Source organism: Etheostoma cragini, chromosome 7 (genome assembly GCF_013103735.1).
Source record: "Etheostoma cragini isolate CJK2018 chromosome 7, CSU_Ecrag_1.0, whole genome shotgun sequence".
Lineage (NCBI taxonomy): Eukaryota > Metazoa > Chordata > Actinopteri > Perciformes > Percidae > Etheostoma > Etheostoma cragini.
This window is the reverse complement of record NC_048413.1, coordinates 19,257,658-19,278,498: the sequence shown is the minus strand read 5'-3', so window position 1 is coordinate 19,278,498 and position 20,841 is coordinate 19,257,658. Positions and strand designations below refer to the sequence as shown.

At 39.2% G+C, this 20,841-nt stretch overlaps 2 protein-coding genes and 1 pseudogene across 2 annotated transcripts; 1 reads left to right on the top strand and 2 right to left on the bottom strand.

Annotated features, from left to right (window-relative positions):
* ndufa4l2a (NDUFA4 mitochondrial complex associated like 2a) lies at window positions 1–5,627 on the top strand. Its single transcript, XM_034876183.1, has 4 exons — window positions 1–262; window positions 3,774–3,859; window positions 4,711–4,771; window positions 4,940–5,627. Exons 1-4 carry the CDS (start codon window positions 218–220, stop codon window positions 4,994–4,996), a joined length of 249 nt encoding a protein of 82 aa, XP_034732074.1. The 5' UTR covers window positions 1–217; the 3' UTR covers window positions 4,997–5,627.
* Window positions 5,628–8,175: 2,548 nt separating this feature from the next.
* LOC117948195 lies at window positions 8,176–14,106 on the bottom strand (annotated as a pseudogene).
* LOC117947350 (neurexophilin-2-like) lies at window positions 11,309–19,687 on the bottom strand (the record flags this gene model as incomplete). The annotated part of the gene is made up of 4 exons (XM_034876182.1): window positions 11,309–11,392; window positions 13,936–14,129; window positions 15,088–16,559; window positions 19,448–19,687. Coding segments are annotated over 2 exons (1,047 nt in total), but the record flags the coding sequence as incomplete, so codon positions are not given.
* Between the last annotated feature and the right edge of the window lie 1,154 nt (window positions 19,688–20,841).

The following is a 20,841-nucleotide window of genomic DNA, read 5'->3' as shown; positions in this document are numbered from 1 at the left end:
GCTACACAGTGTCCAGCACAGTGTAATCAGCAGAAGTAGCTGTAATCAGATGATAATGACCTCTTTTTCCTCCTCCTCCTCCTCCCCCTCCACATGCAGAGAGCAACAGGTCTAATCCTGTCTGTGCACGGCTGCCTGTGGATAACAAGGGCCTGAAACTCGGACTCTGTATCATTTTATTTGATGCATTGTTTCTAAATTTCTGTAAAGTAGAGCAATGATATTTCGGACAGCAGTAGAGCATGCTAAGAAGCACCCTGGCGTAAGTAATCTTTATCTCTTAACTGTTTGTTTCTTTATGAAATGTAATGTCAGTGGCAGCAACTTTCCAAAAATGTTTTAACCTTTACCTGAATTGTGGTTGTTAAATAAGGATTTTAAACTTAAATAATTAACGTGAAAATTATTAAAACGTGGATGTGCTTCTAAATGGAGTCAAGTATTGTAAATGTTTCTCTGTGCACAGTATTCAACATCAACGCCACAGTAACACCCCTGTAAATACATTTGGGTTAACTGTAGAAGTTAAGTGGCAATTGCAGTCCTTTTTGTAAGGGCTTACCGGGACTGAATCTGTTTTATTCTGTTTTTATTCAATCTTGTGATATAATGTGTTTCTTTACGTTAAGCTTAAGTTAATTGTATTGTATTTCTGTCTTCTGTGATATCACTATAATATGAATAATATCCTCCTAAAAAGGAATGTTTTCATTATTGCTGTATGAAGAAAAAGAAAGCACAATGAATTTAGCCTAACATATTGTACATTACAGACTAAACCATTGATTCAGTTATAGCTTTATTTACATGTAATTTAGCTGATTCAGCTTTAGTCAATAAAATACAGTAGCAAACACAGTTGATGATTGCCTGCAGGGTTTCTAGAGTGTTGGTGGGTTAATCTATGCGATGAGAAGTCTAATTTTGTCTCATCAAATCTTAGTTCCTTCAGTTTTTCATTTAAAACCAAAGTGAGAGTCGCTAAAGACTTTAAAAACACCCATGATCTGTACTTTAAAAAGCAACATCTCCTAAATCTAAACTGACAAAATCTAAGGATTAAGGAAATGACAAGTTGCAATAAAATACATTCGAAAATATAAGAAGCTGCAGGGCATGGGATTATTTTGGCAATTTTTAACTGTCTGTCAGAAGGCGAAGTGACAGAGTTCTGACTTCTTGTCATCGTCCTCCCGAGAGAGAGAGAGAGAGAGAGAGAGAGAGAGAGAGAGAGAGAGGGAGAGAGAGAGAGAGAGAGAGAGAGAGAGAGAGAGAGAGAGAGTGGAAGAGGGAAGAGGGAAGCTGGAAGCTGCAGGGAACAAATCCCTGTGAGACTCTACCAAAGCTCCTTGATCACGTTACAATAGTCAGGAGAGACAGACAGATAGAGAGACAGACTGTGACAGAGAGTCAGGAAGTTTAAGAGTCAGAGAGAAAGACAGAAATCCAGCTAGACAAATGGACAGACAGACAGAAGATCGGACGGGTGGGTGCAACATAATATCATTAATGTGTATGTTGCATTTTACTGCTTTAGATGTTTATGGTTGTTTTCATTTAACGACTTTATGTCAATCGGGTAGTTTAATCTACAACAATGTATCATATTACAGTACTTTACTAAGTATATACTTAGTAACTTTCCACCAACATATAGCTCAAAGTAAGTTGTGATTGGAATATGTGAATGATTTCAGGGTTGTGTAAGTAGATATACAGTCACGTATGTAGAAAGTGAGTTAATCAGAGGAAGAGAAGCAGAGACTGAATGGGAGAGAGACACTCAGACAGAGAGTCAGACAGACAGAGTTTGACAGGCCGACAGAAATAAAGACAGACATCATGATCACTCAGTCGTGTTGCTGCAGATCTTAAATGTCCCAGCCTGCTTTTGGTCCCCCAGTGGCTAGAATGACGATAGGTGTAAACCGAGCCCTGGGTATCCTGCTCTGCCTTTGAGAAAAGGAAAGCCCAGATTGGCCAATCTGGGTTACCTCCCCTTTCTCTGCTTTGTTCGCCCAGAGAATTTGCCCCCCTCAATAGCTACAGACTCAGAAATGGCACATAATAAGGAAAGCTCATTGAGGGAATGGCTCTAGCGGCTGTAATTCTGCACCAAGGCTGAATTTTGGGAAAGAGACTTCAGATACAGTATTAGGGGACCACTACGGTATATAAAAGCATCCAAAGAGCACCATGTCATGGGACCTTTAACTGACAGAAAAAAAGTGTTTCGTTCAATGATCAAATCCATGACTGTAATATAAAGTCCTGCTGCTCAAATTTAAAATCATCTTTGCCTGTTTTGTTTAACATTGAATGATTTTACTTTTTTGGGCCTCGAACATTTATTAAAATGAAACTATGTGAGTAGTCAAGAGAATAAATTGCTTTGAAGGAACTTTGAACAACTCATAGACATCTGGAATTTGTAAGTGTGTAACATGTTTAGCACGTTTATCGTGTTAAATCTGAATCAGAAAAGGAACATTCACCACCAACAGCAGGCTTGTTGGCATGAGTAAAAGCAGACCAGTTGTTAATCCTCAGAGTTGTTACAGTAACTAAAATCTGCGGACAGAAAGTGGCAAATAAAGTATTCATCTTTTCCAACCCTAGGCTACAGTAAATCTAGAGTATAATTTAAAATTACTTAATTGGAATTTGGATGAGTTCACATTTGCCCTGGTGTTACTGTTGATGGTTGGCATATGACTCAGAGGAGAGTTTCCCCCAGTTAAAAAGTTGCATCTGCTCTTTTTTAATGAATCAATATGTTTTTATATTTGCATACTGACTGAGACATCCAGCAAACACAGTGTCAGCAGTCATAAAGCTGAAGCTGACTGAGGATGATGCAATGCAGAAAAGGAGTTACTGTTTTTCCATCACTATAATAGCTGCTTAACGTACTATCTACAGGTGTATTCTCCAGCAGACATTACTTTGGTTTGAATTACCAGATAATGTATTTTTTTTTATCAAGTGCGCAGATGGTGCACTTTAACTCTTCTGCCCTCGTTATGCATGTACAGTAAGTTATATATAATATATTTATATAGCTAAACACATTTCCAATGATCATGCAAGGACAAAACAATGTCTCACCAGTAATAGATGAACATTAAGTCCGCATTGCAAGTACAGTACAGTAACTTATCCTTTAAACATGCACATATACACATTATTTCAACAACAGTAAACGTAAAGGAGTAAAGTACACAACAGTTATCTTAACAGTACAGTGTAAACATTTATTACAATAATGTATTATAATTTTGGCAACATAGTCATTTATTGCACCATACTCAACTTAACTTGCACTGTACTGTGTTTGGCAGCTACTAATTTGTTCCTCTGTATATTAAATATTGTGCATGGAGAGAATGACAATAAATGATACCTTCAACCTTGGAAATTAGCTCCAGACAGGGAGTGTAGTGACTAGCTTGATTTTAAGTGCAAAACAAATGCAATAAAAGTTTCTTTCATTCATATAAGCGAGCTGATAATAGAAAAACTAAATTATACCAAATCACATATCAGCAATCACAACTGTAAACGGTATTTGTATACACACTATGGATTAATGGAATCACAATGTTAACCACTATCAAGTTATTGAGAGTTGTAATCGAGAGAGTTATCTTCTTGTGAAAAGTTCAGGTTGTGATTTCATTTATAAACAGCACATGTCAAATGAACATAAACACATCACCTTGTGTTAAAAACTAAAATTAAAACCTTTTGAAGATCTTACTCTGTGTCGGCAGCTCATCCCCCAGTTCTTCTTCATCTGTTTGGGAATGGGCGGTGCATCGATGTATCTGATCCGGTTGGCCAAAGGACCCCATGTCACGTAAGGACCACTGATAATATGCAACAGAGACTATATGTAATACGTCAGTTTCATGTCTGTATTGATCTTTTAACTATCAAAACAGTAACCTGCTAGATGATGTAAACATCTGTATTTTATGAATAATGAAGCCTGAGCATCAGATAATCAAATGCATCATGTACAGAAGCCAAGACAATTAGACTACAGTTTCCGAAGCAGAATCAAAAAAAAACTATGGTCACAGCATGGCTTACACCCCCACACATATCATTACTAAGATACATAGCAGGGAAATGATGGCTTTGAGCTAATTAACACCATTACTTCCTCTTATAAGTTAATCCTGAAATGCAGTTTTTGTAGATGAATATTTTTTTCACTAACTATACAGATGGTTTAAGTTTTATGATTGTTGCTGACTGCAGGGATAACAGCTCACTTTCATTCCCTCCTCCAGCCGTCTCTTGCTTGGACTTCCTCTCCTCCTGCTGCTGTCCAAACTGTTGAGTTACCCTTAATGAAACTCCAATAACAAGAGACACAGATACATGATTTTAACAAGAGCTCACAAGATGGTGCTCTGTCATGTCTCTTTGCAGCAATGATTCCTTACACACTTAGTGAAATGATTAGAACTAGCGTTCAGGTGGTGGCTTAACAGTTGAATCTTACCCTCAGCTTCTTTTATTATGTGTAATCTATCAAAGCAGGGATTAAACAAAGCAGCTCTCAGGGGTATATCAGATCACTTGTGAATGAATAGTTGTGTGCCAGGTCTGAAAAAACTTTCTCCATGTAGGCTATATCAGGTTCCCAAAGAGCGTACTGTAACTTATCCCCATTCTGTCTTTATTTGTTTGTGTGTTTAGCTGGAACAAGACCAATAACCCTGAGCCATGGAATAAACTTGACCCCACATACCAGTACAAGGTAATACAGCACACTATAAGTATTCATTGTTAGGAAACTGGGTTGACATTCCAATTGTGCTTGATTGGTACATTTCTGTTTGTATGTGAGATTGGAAACAGAAATTATTTATTTGCACAACAGCATCAAGCTTCTACTTTGTTTGATTTTCTTCTTCTCCTTCCCCAGTTTGTGGCCATTACAACCGACTACAAAAACTTGAAGAAAGATGGACCTGAGTTTTGATTCTCTCACTGGCCTCTTCCTCTTTTAAACTAGAATGGAAAAAAACGGAACATCCTGATCTAGTGTCAGATTAACTACCCCTTGGCGTCTCACTGGTAAATGTCAGGAATTGTCAGTAAAATATCCTAAAGGACATTGAATATGTAGTATTTCTACATAATTACAGTCATGCACACACTCCATACTGCACCAGACAAGTGGTATAGGATTTCTTAGCCAATTTAATGCAATTAAGGGATACGGTACATAACAGATAACTGTTTTGTTAACCATTAGAAATGTCAGTTGATTATTTTGAATGTTTCAGGCATCTATCGGTTTCCAATCACCTCTGTAAGATATGAAAATTAATTATCTATCTCCTAAAAGTGGATTATGCAAATAAGCTTCAAAGGTCTGCTAATGTTTGGAGATGGCACAGAAAAAATTGAGACAAACAGCTGCCTGGAACAGAGGGGGAAATACATCTGAAAAATGCATGCATTCAAATGCATGTGTTTTTTTCCTAGCTGGCAGAATTGTTGGTTTAGCAGCCACTAAATTCAACAATTACTGTCGAAGTTATGATACAAAAAAGGCAAAGATGCATAAACTGGACTGGATTCTCTTAATAAACAAACTGTCAGTTTCATGTTGGTATGAGAGTGTTTGTTGCCAACCTGCACCGTAACTGTCCTCAACCACCTGCATGGCACTGAGTCAGATACAAATCTTTTTTCCACATCCTAAGACACAAAATACACAATCAGTAACTCTGATGGTACAGATCCATCTGTTGGCAGTGCAGCTGCTACTTTTCAGTCTGATTGGTGCTTCTATGACCACATTTAGTAGTGTGTGTGCGTGTTGGTGTGCACTTGTCAAAGTGGTTGACAATTTACTTTTTAAATCATAAAAACACTGTTTTCTAGGCAGATGTGGGCTTCATACTCAACTTTGCATCCTTCATTCTTGCTTTATTCTTTAAAGGGCGATTCTCTAAGCAGTGAACAAAGTGTCAAAAATACCATAAACATACTCTAAGGGGAGAAATGGTAAAATAAACACATAATATAAAATATACATGGGAACACCAATAGTATTTATGCCTTCCTCATTTTTCTCTTTATTAACTTCCTCAGTAACCCCTTTGCTACTTCTGAAGGATAAGATACAAAAACAAATCCTTAAATTCTTACAGGAGTTTGGCTTTGTTTAGTAAAGGTGAGACTTGTGTTTCATCCTCTCAAGACACCTTCAGACCTCAATGTCTTTTAGCTTTCTGCGCTCATATTGATCTCATGTCCTCCCGCAAAACAACAAGAAAAGCAAATGAAGAAAGAAGAAAAAACAATGAACATAAAGAAATTTAAATTGTTTATTGTTGTGGCAATAAGGGGAGGGCCGGAGACCTGGAACGAGGGAGCATGTGATTTCCCTAAAAGATATTTAAAAGCCTTAAAACACACACACACTCACACACACACACACACACACACAAACACACACACACACACACACACACACACACACTCTGACACACACACACACTCTGACACACACTCTGACACAAACACACACAAACACTGCGTCAGATAAGTTGTCAGGTCATGAGAAACAGACACAGAGATGAAGCGGATGAGTCATTATTTGTGTTGTGGTGCGTGTATATGTGTGTGTGTGTGTGTGTGTGTGTATATTTTCTGATCACAGAGTTGTTAGAGCTTCCCTGACCTTTGACCTGTGATTCAGCTGGCCGGCCTTTGTGGCGAGAACACATTCCTCTGGCACAAACTAAAGCAATAACCTTCAACCAAAAAATTGGAAGACAGCCCGAAAAGCCCAGAAGGACTCAAAGACGTCAGACACCAAACAAAAGTCCATTCAGTTCTTCAGTGAAATAAATATCAAGTGCTCCAATAGGCAGCAGCAGCAGCGCTTCATGTTGCAAAGCTTGTTTAGTGCTGCTTTAGAGGAAGAGGTCTCTTAGAGGAAACTTTCCTTTCAGAACAAGAAATATATACTTAAATATAAAATAACTACAACATTTCATCCCAGCACAGCACAGCAAAGGACTCCGATCTCATATTCTCATATACATAATGAATTCTCTGTGTTCATTAACATTATGTAATGAAGGGAGTAGGGGTTACATAAAGAGAAAATATGACAAAAATAATAAATGGTTTTAAAGAAAGTAGGAACTTAAAGTGAAGATGACCTCACCTCGACCTCCTGCCTGTTTCTGCTTTAACAGGAATAGTCTGGCTATTAATCTTCATGCAAAAAATCTTCATTATTCATATTCACATAAATGATGACGAAAATAATACCAGCTGTCCAGTGGCGATAAGAAGTCTACGTTAGACAAATCAGGGGTTTGAAGTTCCCTGAAAACATATTAAATACATTGCTTCTTAAGTTTTTTCAGGGTGTGAGGCTCTGGCTCTGATTATCTTGTTAGATCTCTGTCAATGTCTGCAGTATTTTTTTCTTTATTTTCTTTTTCCGGAAGTTGACAGTGAGAGGAAATGACCAGGGGAAATGCCAGCAGTTTAACAAGGATCAGTGTTTATAAACTCTAAAAAGTCTCCTCCTTCTTATGACTGAAAACACAAACCATGTGCCTCTCTAACAAAAAACACGTCACACGACAGCAGGTGTTCATGAGAAATATTCAAGTGACAACAGAGAGCTTACGAAATGTTCAACAGCTGCAACACTTTTCTTTAAGTTTCTTACATTTAGCATTTATACACAGTATTACACATTTAATAAATTACTAATAATGCATTATGATGTAGTTGTAAGCAGATATTAACACATTGTTGAGTATTTGTTAATGTACGTGTGTGTAAATTAGGGATGTTCCAATATCGATACAAGCGTCGGTATCGCGTCCAATACTCCTTTACGTCCAATACGTTGGTATCTGTATCGGGAAGTGCTGGAGTTTATGCACCAGTCCGATACCATGTAATAAAACCCTTAAAGTAGTTTATTTATGTTCTTTTTCCATTATAACTGACTGTTTAACTGAATTATAAAAACCTCTGTGGCAGTCATTGTTTGTGTTTGTTCATGATCACAAAGACTTTAACCTGAGCCAGACCAACAGCACAGATAGAAATCACATCACATCTATACAGGGATAGTAGTACAGTTGTTAAAACATAATAAAATATACGACACACTGGTATCGGATCAGTACTTGGTATCGTAAATTTGTATTATGGGTATTTTTATTCATCAGGCTTTTAGAAATCATATTATACTTAAATGTCACTTGGCAGATACATGTTGTTGATGTGTAAATATGACATATATAATATATGTGTTCAAAAAAGAGTGCTGATGCTGCACACTAACCCAAGTTTCAACCAACATAAACCTGACAGTGTTTTGAAACAATGCTTGTTTCCATGGCAACATTATAAAAAAATCTTAGACTATTACATTAGACGAGTAATAAAGGAAATGTCCATAGTCTTTCTGAGTGCGGTGTTATTAGTGGTCAGTGAATCCAGGCATGGGGAAGGGCCTGGCGAATAGCTCCACCCGCTGGCGGAGATCTGCAATGTGTAACACTGTCTCTTGGTCCTCCAGTAGGAAGGACTTGAAACTGGTCAGATTTCCTGTTGGGAGCAAGAGGAATCAAAAAAATAAGCAAACTGTTTCAATTTCATAAATCTGCCAAACAAATATCCTCTGGTGCTGTAAAAAAACGTGTTGTTATTCTTTCCCTGAGATGTGCCTAGTTTTGGGACTGTACAAATATAATTGGGGATGGGCTGAACATTATGTTTACTATTCTTTTGTCCACACCATTTAAGTTAATGAGGTTAGGCTAAATAACAGGAACAACTCAATATACAATGCAATACAATTCAACAGCATCACACAGTGCATCATCCAAAAGGGTCATACAGTTGACACCTCTGAAAAAGAAAGTGATCATTATAACCTTCATGAAGGTAGGATTTATTGCAGGACTGTTGCATCAGACTGTATTAGGTGTAGCTACAGCAGGTGTATCCAACAAAGTGGAAACTGAGTGTACATTTGTCTAAATCAAATGATGTGAAAACATCCTTAAGACTTTAAAAAAACAGATCTTTCCCTTTGATGTACGTGGTCATGTCCTTTTTAAACACATTATTGCTGGTTCTCCTTGGTCACAAAGCATCAAAGCCTTCCCTTCTCAACAAATCACCATGCTTTGTGTGTGTCCACCATATAAAACCTCAAGTCCCTTACCAGTCTTCTTCTTCACATCCATTGCGTTCTAAATCCCTTCATTAATAAACTCCACAACCTTTTCAAAGTCACCGTCCTCGAACTGTCTGGAGGTGAGAGCCAGAGTTCCGGTAAGAAAACAATATGATTATTAAATATAAGGGCGAGGTGAAGAGAGACAGGTTTACTGAAAGGCCATTGGACATGCAAACAAATAAACAGACAGCCAAAAGCATTCAAAGTCACATCACACAGACAGACACACAGAGGGAGAAGAAAGGGTCCAATCAGTAGGAAGACTGACTGGTTGACAGATTCAGCCCAAACAACCTCCGTTCACCAACAATTATCAGGTAATCAACACATCCTATAAAAACTTCTGATCTAAAGTCCCAAGCTTGAGTCCTCTTGTAGTGAGAATGCTCTTGTCTCTGGGGCAGATGTCCTTGTTGGCTCCAGGACCCTCCCAGCTTGAGCTCCATCCGTCCCACAAGGTCAAACACCAACACCAAGTGGTTGTCAGTTCCACCTGAGAGGAAGAGGAGTGGAGATTTATTGTTTTTGTTTGATTTATGGTTTAACAACTTTAGTAATAAATTAAGCCCAGGGGAAAATGTGTCCGATGGTGAAACAAATTGACATTTTCCTTCACTCTCCTCTCCAACCTTCATGGACATTGATACAGTTTTCATCACTTCTTTAAAATTCTTCTTAACGTTGCCTTCATTTCCCGCAGCACTCAACTTTCAGGTGAAGGTTACATGAGCTTTTCCAAAGTCATGAAAACAGAATGCAAATTAGGGTGAAGCAAATAAAAAAGCAATGCAAAAGCAATTGCTTCAGGCAATTTGAGTGGTAGAAATGCAATATTATTTTAAATGCTAAATCTCCCTCCATATATTCAGTAAAAACAAAACAAAAAAATCCAAACCTAACGAATTTATTATGTATGTGTGTCTTTTACAATTAAAATATGAGAGATATATGTATCCTTAAAGAAACACTCTTCATTTCCCTCAGTACCTGACAGCATGGTGTAGCCTTTCTTCAGTAGAGCATTAGCCATGGACTTGGCATTTAGCACCACTTGAGCAATGCACTGTTTGAGCATGGGAGTGTAAGCCTGCAGAGACAGAATGTGTGACAAGGAAAGGCTATGTATGTTGTTATCTCCCTTTCGTTTCTTTGCTGGCTATTCTTAAATATTAATGATCAATGATGATAATCTGGACCTTTTTGAGGGCGACGGCCACCCCTGCAATGGTGTGGTTGTGAGGCACTCTCTGAAGTGATGGGAACACAGCAGAGTTAACCCGGTATTGGAGATCATAGGTCATCACCCGACCATTGTTATCCATGGACCGCACATTCCGGTAGATGATCAGACCGGCCCTGCAGAGCAGAGAGAGAAAACAAACATGAGTTGTCACTTTTAAATGTTTTACATGACAATAAACCACCTGAACACCATTGACATGCGTTCTGTGACGAGTGTAAAAAATCACAACATCCAGGCCCTTACCTTGTTCCACGCAGGGACTTATGGGTAGTCGAGTTCACCAGGACAGCGTGTTGAAAAGGAGAGGGTACAGCTCCTGCTGCCACCAGACCGCTCACATGAGCCCTGTCCGCCAGCAGGTTGGCATGAAGGTCTTAGTGAAACCTAGTGAAAGGGTGTAGCATGGGCCAAGGGAGAACCCATTTCATTTTGGAATGAATCCGAATCCCAGGGCGGATACACAAACTATTTTTCACTTTCATTAATATTGCAAGATAGGTCAGTTTGTGCTGCATTCATGGGATGTTGGAACAATCAGAAAAAAAGTTTCCTTACTGGGATAATTCCCAATGCATTGGGAGATAGAGCATGCTTTGTGTGCCCTAGTTGCATAGCTTAACATTTCATATAGCATCGGTTCGTATAGTATCATATAATAGTGTATTATGTTCTACAATACTGTATTATGTTGCATCATAAACATTCTAATCTGGAAATAAAATTCCCATAAACGAAATCTCACTATATACTTGCGCTTCTGAACACTGTTTTTTTGTATCAATATATTTTGGAAAGTGTGTTTGTGCAAGTGTTGTGTAGGTACCTGCGTCCTGGGTATCCCTCAGAATATTTGTTGTTCAGCAGGAGCCCCGGGCCTCGAGTGCTGCATGGCCGCAGAAGCTCTGACAGGAAAAACAACACAATGTCAAGATCCATAGACACACACAGACATTTTTTTTAATCATGCTTATATATTCAGAACACTGTCACCATCCAAATATAACCTGTGACTGAACAGCCCTGCTCTTTTTCAGGCCCCTGTTACACAACTACAGTCCAAACTTTCAATTATAAGCTCCTACTCTCACTCCTACTCTTGCAAATCCCAATTATGTTATACATAAATTATAAAAACAGTAAGTCAGAGAAAGATAATTGAAGCTATTTTGATCTGATGAATTTGTTGCATAAATCTTACAAAAGCTTAGTCATTTTTTCTGGAAGCTGAAAAACTGAATTGAATTAGCTTCTTTTTTTATATTGAAGTAAATGAGGTGTTTTTGTCAAATTAAAATGGGAATATAGCCAAATCGAAGTAATCCCTGTGAGGTTTAGCACTGTATCAAATCTCGCAAAGACACTTGCGAGTAAGAAGAGAGATGGAGCTGTGAAAAAAAAATGAATGTAAATGAATTTTTTCTCCCAGTCTCTTTTTTATGCTCCCACTCTCGCTTGTGCTCATCTTCTCTCTGTCTGTCTCCCTCTCTGGCCTCCTTAGCCGCCCCCTCTGCCTTGTTTTTATACTAAACCTGTCACTGTTCAGGGATCCCTCAATCATTCCAGAGGGATTTAAAACCAGTCCCCTAAGTGACACAAAACTCTCTATATGACATTTCAAAACGCTATCTCTGCGCGCACACGCACACGCACACGCACACGCACACGCACATGCCTTAAAATGTGAAGATTAATGGCAGAAATCAGTGGGGGAACCTAATGTGATCACTAGGCTGTGTTCATGGAAAAAGAAACGCTGGCTCTGCGGGAGTCAGCCTGCAGCGGCAACTGACTGACAGCACATCCACAAGAAGATGAAAATCTTTCAGATGTCATTTTGACTGATAGTGCTGTGGATTCATAATTGCTGGAGAATAGAAGAATGAAAGTGCCCCATCTATGCTTCCACTTAGATGGAATGACTGACTGGCAAGGAGGGAAAATGCTGAGGAAATATCTATAAACTCTCTGAAGAAAACAGTTAAATACTAGAAACTATATCTCTGATAACTTGTAGCTACGCTGCCCAAAAAATCTCCTCTGCAGTTTGAGTTGTTCTCCTTACTGTTTGTCTGACATGTACTGTCATCAATAACGCCTCTCTTTTCAAGAAATCCCAAAGAATAATTTGCAGCATCTTTTCATCGCCTTTATTCACAGTTTGAACAGCTGCCATCCTGCAGAAGAGACAAAGCACGATACTGAACAAAAGATCCTTCTCACCAAACTCCATGCATGTAGGCTCATTTGGCTATTCCTTTGCACTGCAAAGATGCTTTTCACATTTTAATAAACTAATCGATTGTAAACTATCTGTGGTAATTTTGCATACAGGAGGAAACAACTTTCCACCATGGTTGACAATTACATTAAGGTAAATCTAAATGTTTAATGTGTGTCTGTAGAGCAATATGGTCAGCTTTCTGACTGTTTTCACCTCATCTACCAACAATCTGAATGGAACAAGCAGGTAAGATGAAGGAAAGACACCTGACAAAAATGTCACATGCTAAATAAATTGAACTTTGCTTTTGGAAATGCTGTACATCAATCTATCTACAAGTCATGTGTCAATGCAACAATATTTCCTGTACCAATTTCCCACACAGACTCTACGTGTGACGCAAGATACTAAGCAACCATTTAAACTTCACTTCACTTTTAATCCTCCTCACCAGACTGCTGGACACGGGTTATCACAGTTTACAATCACCTGCATGTGATTGGTGTGTTTACAACAAAGATTATAAATGGAAGAGGTTGTGAAGAATCCAGTTTATCTTTTGAATCTCATTTTCTTTATGTGATCACCTGATGAAGAGTTAAAGCAACAACAACATGGTTTATATTTGAACAGAGCTGGAACGATTTTTGAAAGGGGTACATAAGGTTGTGCAGGGTTCCGCAGCTGCATCACTTTTAGGAACATAGAAGTCTCGCTTTGCCAGACTAATCACAATTGTGCTGCAGTGCCGCTGCGAAACAGTCTTGGAAGGAACTTGTTTTGGTGGAACATGTGAGTTTAAAAGTTGTTTTGATCGTGCAACAGAAAAGTCAGAAAGGACAAATAGTCCAGCTAGCTGTCTAGATTTGACCTTTAGAGATCTGAGAAAAGCTTAACCATAATCCTCATACATTGACTGGAGTTTAAAATGCCAACACAAAGGAAGCCAAGGCCATATCTGACCTGAATGAGTGAATTCCGGCAGATTTTCCGGCGACAAGGGAGCAATCCCGGAAGTGGAACGTCAAGGACATAGACTAGGAACATGGTAACTACATCCTTTTTTCAAGTCTCAGTTTCAGTTTGAAGAAGAATAACAGACAAGATCAGGGATTCTAAATTAAAGTAACCTCATCAACAGACATGCATTATTAGTTTTGTCATGATTGAATGTGAATTAGACAGATCATAAAAAACAAAACATCTCCACTTTCTCCTCTTTACCTCTAATGCGATGAGCTCCAGTCCCCGACACTACCTGTCATTCAGCTGCATGAAGAGGCTCCACATCTCTGGGTCGTCCCATCCAGGCTCTCCTGTCCAGTCCAGCCTCCGGTACTGCTGAGACCTTGCCTGCACCACTCCACCGTGACCGGCCCCTCTCGGCCCAAACATCCTGAAACCCTGAGGAAGAGGGGCTGCACAGGGTTGTGGATGGACACATAACAATATCATTTTCAATCAACAACTAAATGTCCACTTCTTAAACAACAGCATACTGTTCTCTGTTTGGAAAAGGACCCTGGAGATTGTGCTGTATTTCTCACAATGTTCTGTTCTATTAAACAACTAAGTGTCGTTATTAAAAAAAGTAAAAGTTTCTTAGGCATTCTATTTTGTTATTGTTTTTCAAGATTGCTCCTTTGGTGTCTTTTGAAAACCTCAGAAAGAGAGACCCTGTGCAAAACCACTTTCATCACTCTAAATTATAATTATTTGCACCAGAGGTTTGGAAACAAAGGAAGTAGAATAATGTGTCTTTTGATGTTCTGAACAATCCATTAAATGAAAGGCAGTGAGAAAACAAACATGCTATTCAGTGGAGCGGTCATGGAAAACCTTGGACATGAAAAGTGTAATGCGGGCTGGCCACACACAGTGACTTATTTATCAGGGTCTTGTTTGTTGAATGTAGCTTGTAACTGCGTGATAGTTCCATAACTAGGTTCTGCTTTGACATAATGGAGAGATTACTGTTCAAGCATAAATACATGTTGAAGAAAGTCTCTTTTCATCTTTTGTGTTCATTATGTTTTCTAAGCCTTGCGTAAATAAAGCATTGAATTAAGCGCAGAGGCTACGGTCAACTTTCCTTTAAATACACATTTTCTGGGACAAAGAGTAGCACTCTTTTTTCTCTTTTGACCACCTGAGATGATCACAGTTATCAGACAAAACACTGCAACAATTATGCAACTGAACTGACAAATTGAAAACACAGGCTGTGAGGCGACCTGTGGTGACAAGTTGACCTAGTTTGCAGCAATAAGTGATTTAGTGACAACTGCTCTTTGGAGGGAAAGATATTCTAAAGCAAATTTATCTGTGTGTACATTTTAAAAAAGCAAAAAAAATAAATACAACAAACATACTCACCTGTATTGTTTGCCGTAATGAGAGAGAAAGCATGTCTGTGAACGCTGAACGCCGGGAAAATAGAACTTTTTTCAAGGTACAAAGTGAGAGTAAAATCAGTGCTGGAGGAAAGCCAAGGACATGTATTGTGTCAGTGATTAAGGTAACTGTAACAGTAAATCATCTCACTCTGTGTCAGTTCTTAGAAGAGAAACATGTAATTAATCACAATCACTGTACAATGAACAGGCAAAGAATACATTTACAGGCCCAATAAAAAAGAATTCAAAGTCTGTGTTTCAAAAGGTACAGATGATTCTATTATTCATGAGTTAAATCACATTTTAAATATCAAATATCAAAATATGGATTTAAAGTCATCACTTCTATCAGTGCACATTCGGTAAACAAAAACACCACACACAAAGTGACATTGTGGATCAAGTCACTGTTTTTTTCAAGACAATGTGGAGCTTTAGGCAGATGAGCATAGTTTCTGACAATATTAACACTCAGTTATTGGATCTCATTTACAGAAAGCTACAACTGCACTTTAACACCGTATAAAAACAGTCATTCTCAAACCTATAGAAAAAAAATTAACATATGATTTTAAAAGATGTATGAAAAGTCAGTGTCTGATATCTCAGAACACATCATCCGAAGTGCTGCTGGTTCTGCTTTGTCTAAAAGTTGTGGTCCGGACAGATTTTCTGCACCAGCCTGTAATCGGTGCCGGTGAAGGCGATGAAGATGCATATAACCTTAAAGGGCTTGGCGCAGATCCAGGCAGCCTGGGACTGGGTGTTTTCTGAGTAACAGGTCTGCCCTGGGTCATACATGCAGGGCTTGGTCTTCTTGGATCGGTTGGTTCTCTGGTATTCAATCCGGCAGTTGAGTTCATTAACCATCACCGTGTCCTGCTTCTGCTGGTCTGGAGGAGTAGAGGTGGTGGACTGAGGTGGGCTCTGGAACTGGGATGGCAGATCGGGAACCAGGACTGAGTTTTTTGTATGAACGCTTTGAGCTGTCGGGTCCAAAACCTCCCATCCTACAGCTTTGGAGGGCGGGATGATGCTGACGGATATGTTCCCCAGGCGAGATGAGTTGTGGCGGAAATAGACGCTGAACGTGCCATTGATGTGGTCCACGATTTTCCCCGTCACCAGAAGGCTGAACTTCACTGTTTTCACATTAAAGTAAAAATCACCCCAACCCAGGATCTTCTTGGCCTTTGGGGATGTTTTAAGAGAAGGTTTGGATTTAGGAGGAGGGCGGTACATATACTGATCCTGGGCTTGGGAGACGTTCTGAGGCCAACCGTATGGACCAAGAGAGCCGTAAGCAGGGGTTTTTTGTTTGGTGGAGATGACCTGTAAATTTTTGAAGATATGTTTAACTTTCAAAGCAGTTCCCACAGTGTCTCCTGTTTCTCCTTCCTCCTCACTCCATTGTTGGCTCCGAAAATCTAAGGGCCTGGCTGTTTCTTGGACCTGTAGAGAACAGAGCCTAAAATTAAGGAAAGCTTTACATTTAGAAGTGCTCTTTCTTGTAATATGTAGGGTAAATTCACTCAAAATCATCTAAAAGCAAATTTTTTCACTCATCTTCATTCCAACGTAGAATGGAACCAACCATGCAGATATTTTGGCTTTATTTCTTAGGTTAGGAGATATCTCTTTCTGTCAATGGAGGTGAAGAGAATTTGTTTGTGGCGCCAGTCTGTGGAACTACTTTACACCAACAAAACAGTCCCAATCAAAAAAAAAATACTAAAAGTGTGTTCTGTGGTTATTCCAGAGTAACGGCAGGAAAACTGTTTCTTGAGAGACATGTGGCTGTTGATTTTGTATACTGTTAACACCACAAACAAAATCCCATTCACCTCTATTTGGATGATTATATCCAGATACCTCCAAGCCTGTGCAAGTAAAACCCAACGTTTTTGCATAGCAAGTAGATTCGATAGATTTTTTTTTAAATAATCCTTGTTATTTTCATTTGGGTTACCAACACTTAAACAATAAAAAGGAACAAATCATTAGGCGGCATGGTGGCTCAGTGGTTAGCAGTGTTGCCTCACAGCAAGTAGTCATGGCAGAGTTCAATCGCTGTGACAGGATTTGTTTTGTGTAGGATGAACTGTAGAAGGTGTCCAAAGATGAGAGAGAAAGAAGAGGCCTCTGGACCACCAACACGACCGCAAATGAAGGACACTTTCACTGTAGTTACATCACAAGGTAGCAGATAATCAATTAAAATAATTACACTTTGATGTTCTTTGAATGAGAGCGACTCGAAACTGACTGTGATCAATAGGTCATCCGCTTTAGGGAAGGTCTACAGTAACAAGGAATATGCACACACACAGTCACATTCATGTTTCCATTAGCACATTTTAATTTGGCTGTCATCCCTCTTGGTCTGCCTCGCTCCCTTGTTTAAACTCTCAATCCTCTTTTCAATGCGACCTTGATGATGATCAATATGTTCGAGAGAGAAAGGGGGGCACGGTCAACACACAGGTCACTGTGTAATAGACATCATGTGCGAAGGGGCTTAAAGTCGGCAAACTGTTAACAGCATCTTTTTCATACTGAGCTCCGCCTGTGCCAAACAGCTGTCTCAAAAATCCCTCTTCATCATTTTCATTTTCATCTTTGTCATCCTCTTCTTCCCCTTAAATATCCCAGTTCCCTGTTGATTTGGATTACATGAAATTAAAAAGGAATTGAGCTTTTATCTGGAATCCCCTTGCCAGGTAATTATACTTTTTTAAAGATATCAGGTGATGTTTTATATAATCTATCTCCTTAATATTTTCCCCCATCTTGTCACTGTCCCTCATATTCGTGGAGTTGTAAAGTATTTCATTTTTTTGTCATTGTGGTATCAATGATAGTTGGGTTTGAATAGCTCACACAGAGCACAATACATCAGTAAAATACAGAACATAAACATAAACACTTCCCTTTTGAAGTGGAAGTGTGGATGCAGTGTGGGAGTCAAAGTTAGTCATGTATTTAGAGAATTGAGACATGAGTTGGGCAAAAAGTTTTGTGCACTTGTGCTGTTTAGCACCGGATTTTTATTTTCATCATAATGTGTTGAAGGCAGATGGAGGTTAAGTGTTATTCTCTTCCACATTTATAAATAAACAGCTTCCAGGATGTCATTATTTCTCACCAACAAGTGGGATTCACATCCCCCCTAACCACCCCAGGACTGTGCGCCAATCTGTCTTCTCCTGTTACAATGAGCTACGGCTGTGCCTATTGCTACAAGCTCAAATCTCCAGCTATATGCTGTTCTCACCTACCCTAATTGGAGCCCACTGTGTGACAGCCATGTCATTGGCTCTGATGCCAAGCACAGTGACTGCAACTCAGCAACAGCGGTGGAGTGGATGAACACTTGCAGAGGCACAAAAACTGAGAAACTTGAGAGCAGTAATTCCTTTGAGGACAGAGAGAAAATGTTTGCCATTGGCTAAAAAAAGCCTTAATGTGTCAGTTTTTCACGGCTAAACAAAAAAACTAAAGTGACAATGTTTCTTAAACCCAAGGGTGATAAAACATTTTCCAACTGACAAAGGCTGCCCAATCAGTTAGTTGAACTAATAAAGCACAACGTTAGGTTGCTTTGAGGCTTTTACCAGACAACTTCAATGTAAAGGGTATTGATGCTGCAGTTGGCTGCTTATGCAGCAAAGTTTAGAAAGTTGTAGGCAGGAGAGCTGTTTAAATTACAATTATCCCTGAAAGAGAATTACAGACCATGAGACTTGAACAAATTCAAAATTAGAGGATGGAACAGACACGTTTTGGCTTAACTTCACCATCTAAAAGAAGAGTCAACTTTGATCAAGTCTCACATCAAGAGATACTAGTCTTTCAATTCTGAAACTGCACATACAAAAACAAATCATTTGTTAAATACAGCATGCCACACAGTTTTCACTGGAAGATTTTCAAGATTTAAAAGTCTTGGAAATGGTCTACTTCTTAAATGACCTGGAGCAAATTCCTCTGCAACCAATGTTACCATGCCAACTTACTGATTTTAGGCAATGGGATTTTTATGTTAACAGTTTCAAATATTTTAGAAAATATTATTTCCAATTGATTGTCAATGGATTTTCTTTCTCATACAGAGAACCAACACATACTCAACAAAACACTCTTCACAGTTGAAACAAAAAGACCACTGCTTGATGGGGCAACAATGCTGCAATGAACATTGGCAGACCAACATGAGGGAATTTGAAGGGAACCACAAACTAGAAGCATAGTAGTACATCTGCAGCACACTATGCATTAATAACTAGCAACACAACCTCAGGAGCTGAGGAAAAAGCAACTGTTTGCTGATCTATACTCACCGCTGAAGGTAGAAGCCACAGACAGGTGATGGCAAAGTTCAAACACAGTGCTCTCATTTTGCAGAAACGTTTCAAAAACTTGTCTTGGAAGCAATCTGCCCGGCTGAATATGTGATAATTCAATGAGTTAAATCTTACACTCACTTTAAATGTAGAGAAGACATTCCACAGTGAGAGACTCAAAAATCCCCAAGATCTGGAGTGAATCCTCGGCTCCGTGCCCCCCCCACCCCCTCTTTTTCTCTCTTTTTTTCCTGTCTCTCTCCAACTCACACACGCACACACACACACACACGCACGCACACACACACAAACACAGACACACACACACACATACACTAACACACACAGCCCTCCCTTCTCATATTTCACCACCTGGCCGGCCCTTATTATGACTCATCAACCCGGGGAAAGGCGCTCTCAGGCGGGCACAGTTTGACAGCCCTCCCCGCAAACTGTAGCCACGGGGAGGCTGACAAAATGACAAGGGCTCTCTCTGGGAAATGTAAAAATCAGTGACAAGTCTGGTGAGATTCTGCCAGCGCATCAGCCTATCAGCAAAATTTAAAGCCAACAAATACTGCAAGTAGCCTATCATAACCAACCAGACAAGTTATCTTTAACAAAGAATGCGATATACAGAAACCTATTACATTTCATGCTGCCCCGTATTCAAGTAACTAACATTTTAAAGACATAGACATTGACACATAGACACAGACAGAAAGCATTTAGACTAATTATTTGCACAAATGGAACCCCATATTAAGCTAGCTAAGAGCTCATTAGGCTATGCTTCATGTGTAATAATCAAGGGGGTAGGCCTCTCCTCTCTAAGCGTAGCTCCTATGGCACCATTTTAATGCTACAAAGCCATCACCCGCTGTTAGCATCCCATTGACTGCCATTCATTTTGACGTCACTTTGACAGCCAATAACTTTACATCTGAAGGGTTCAGAGACTCTATCTGTCCGTTGTTTATTTCTAAGTTACCTTTAGAAATAAAGGTTATTTATGACATTACTTTGTACCTCGTGTTATGGCTTTGTAGCAGATGATTTTGTAAAAATAGGCTAACGATTGTGTCATGACCAAGCAAATTGCTGTCGCATAGTCGACAAATCACCGTATTGTCAGGAGAAGCTCGCAGACAGTTATGACATGCATCAGCTGTTTAGGTTTAATTACTAACGTTATCTAGCATCTAAGTTAACAATAATTAGCCAGTGTCTATGCTATCTCTTAACATACTGTGTACCTACGCTCTCCATCTCTGCTGATTGGGAATGATTGAGATTTCTCTTGGCACAGCTACCAGAAGACTTACAACTTTCAGACAGGTTTCTCAGGTCACATCTATGTTGTCAAGCTGCTGTATTAAGGAAATGTCCCC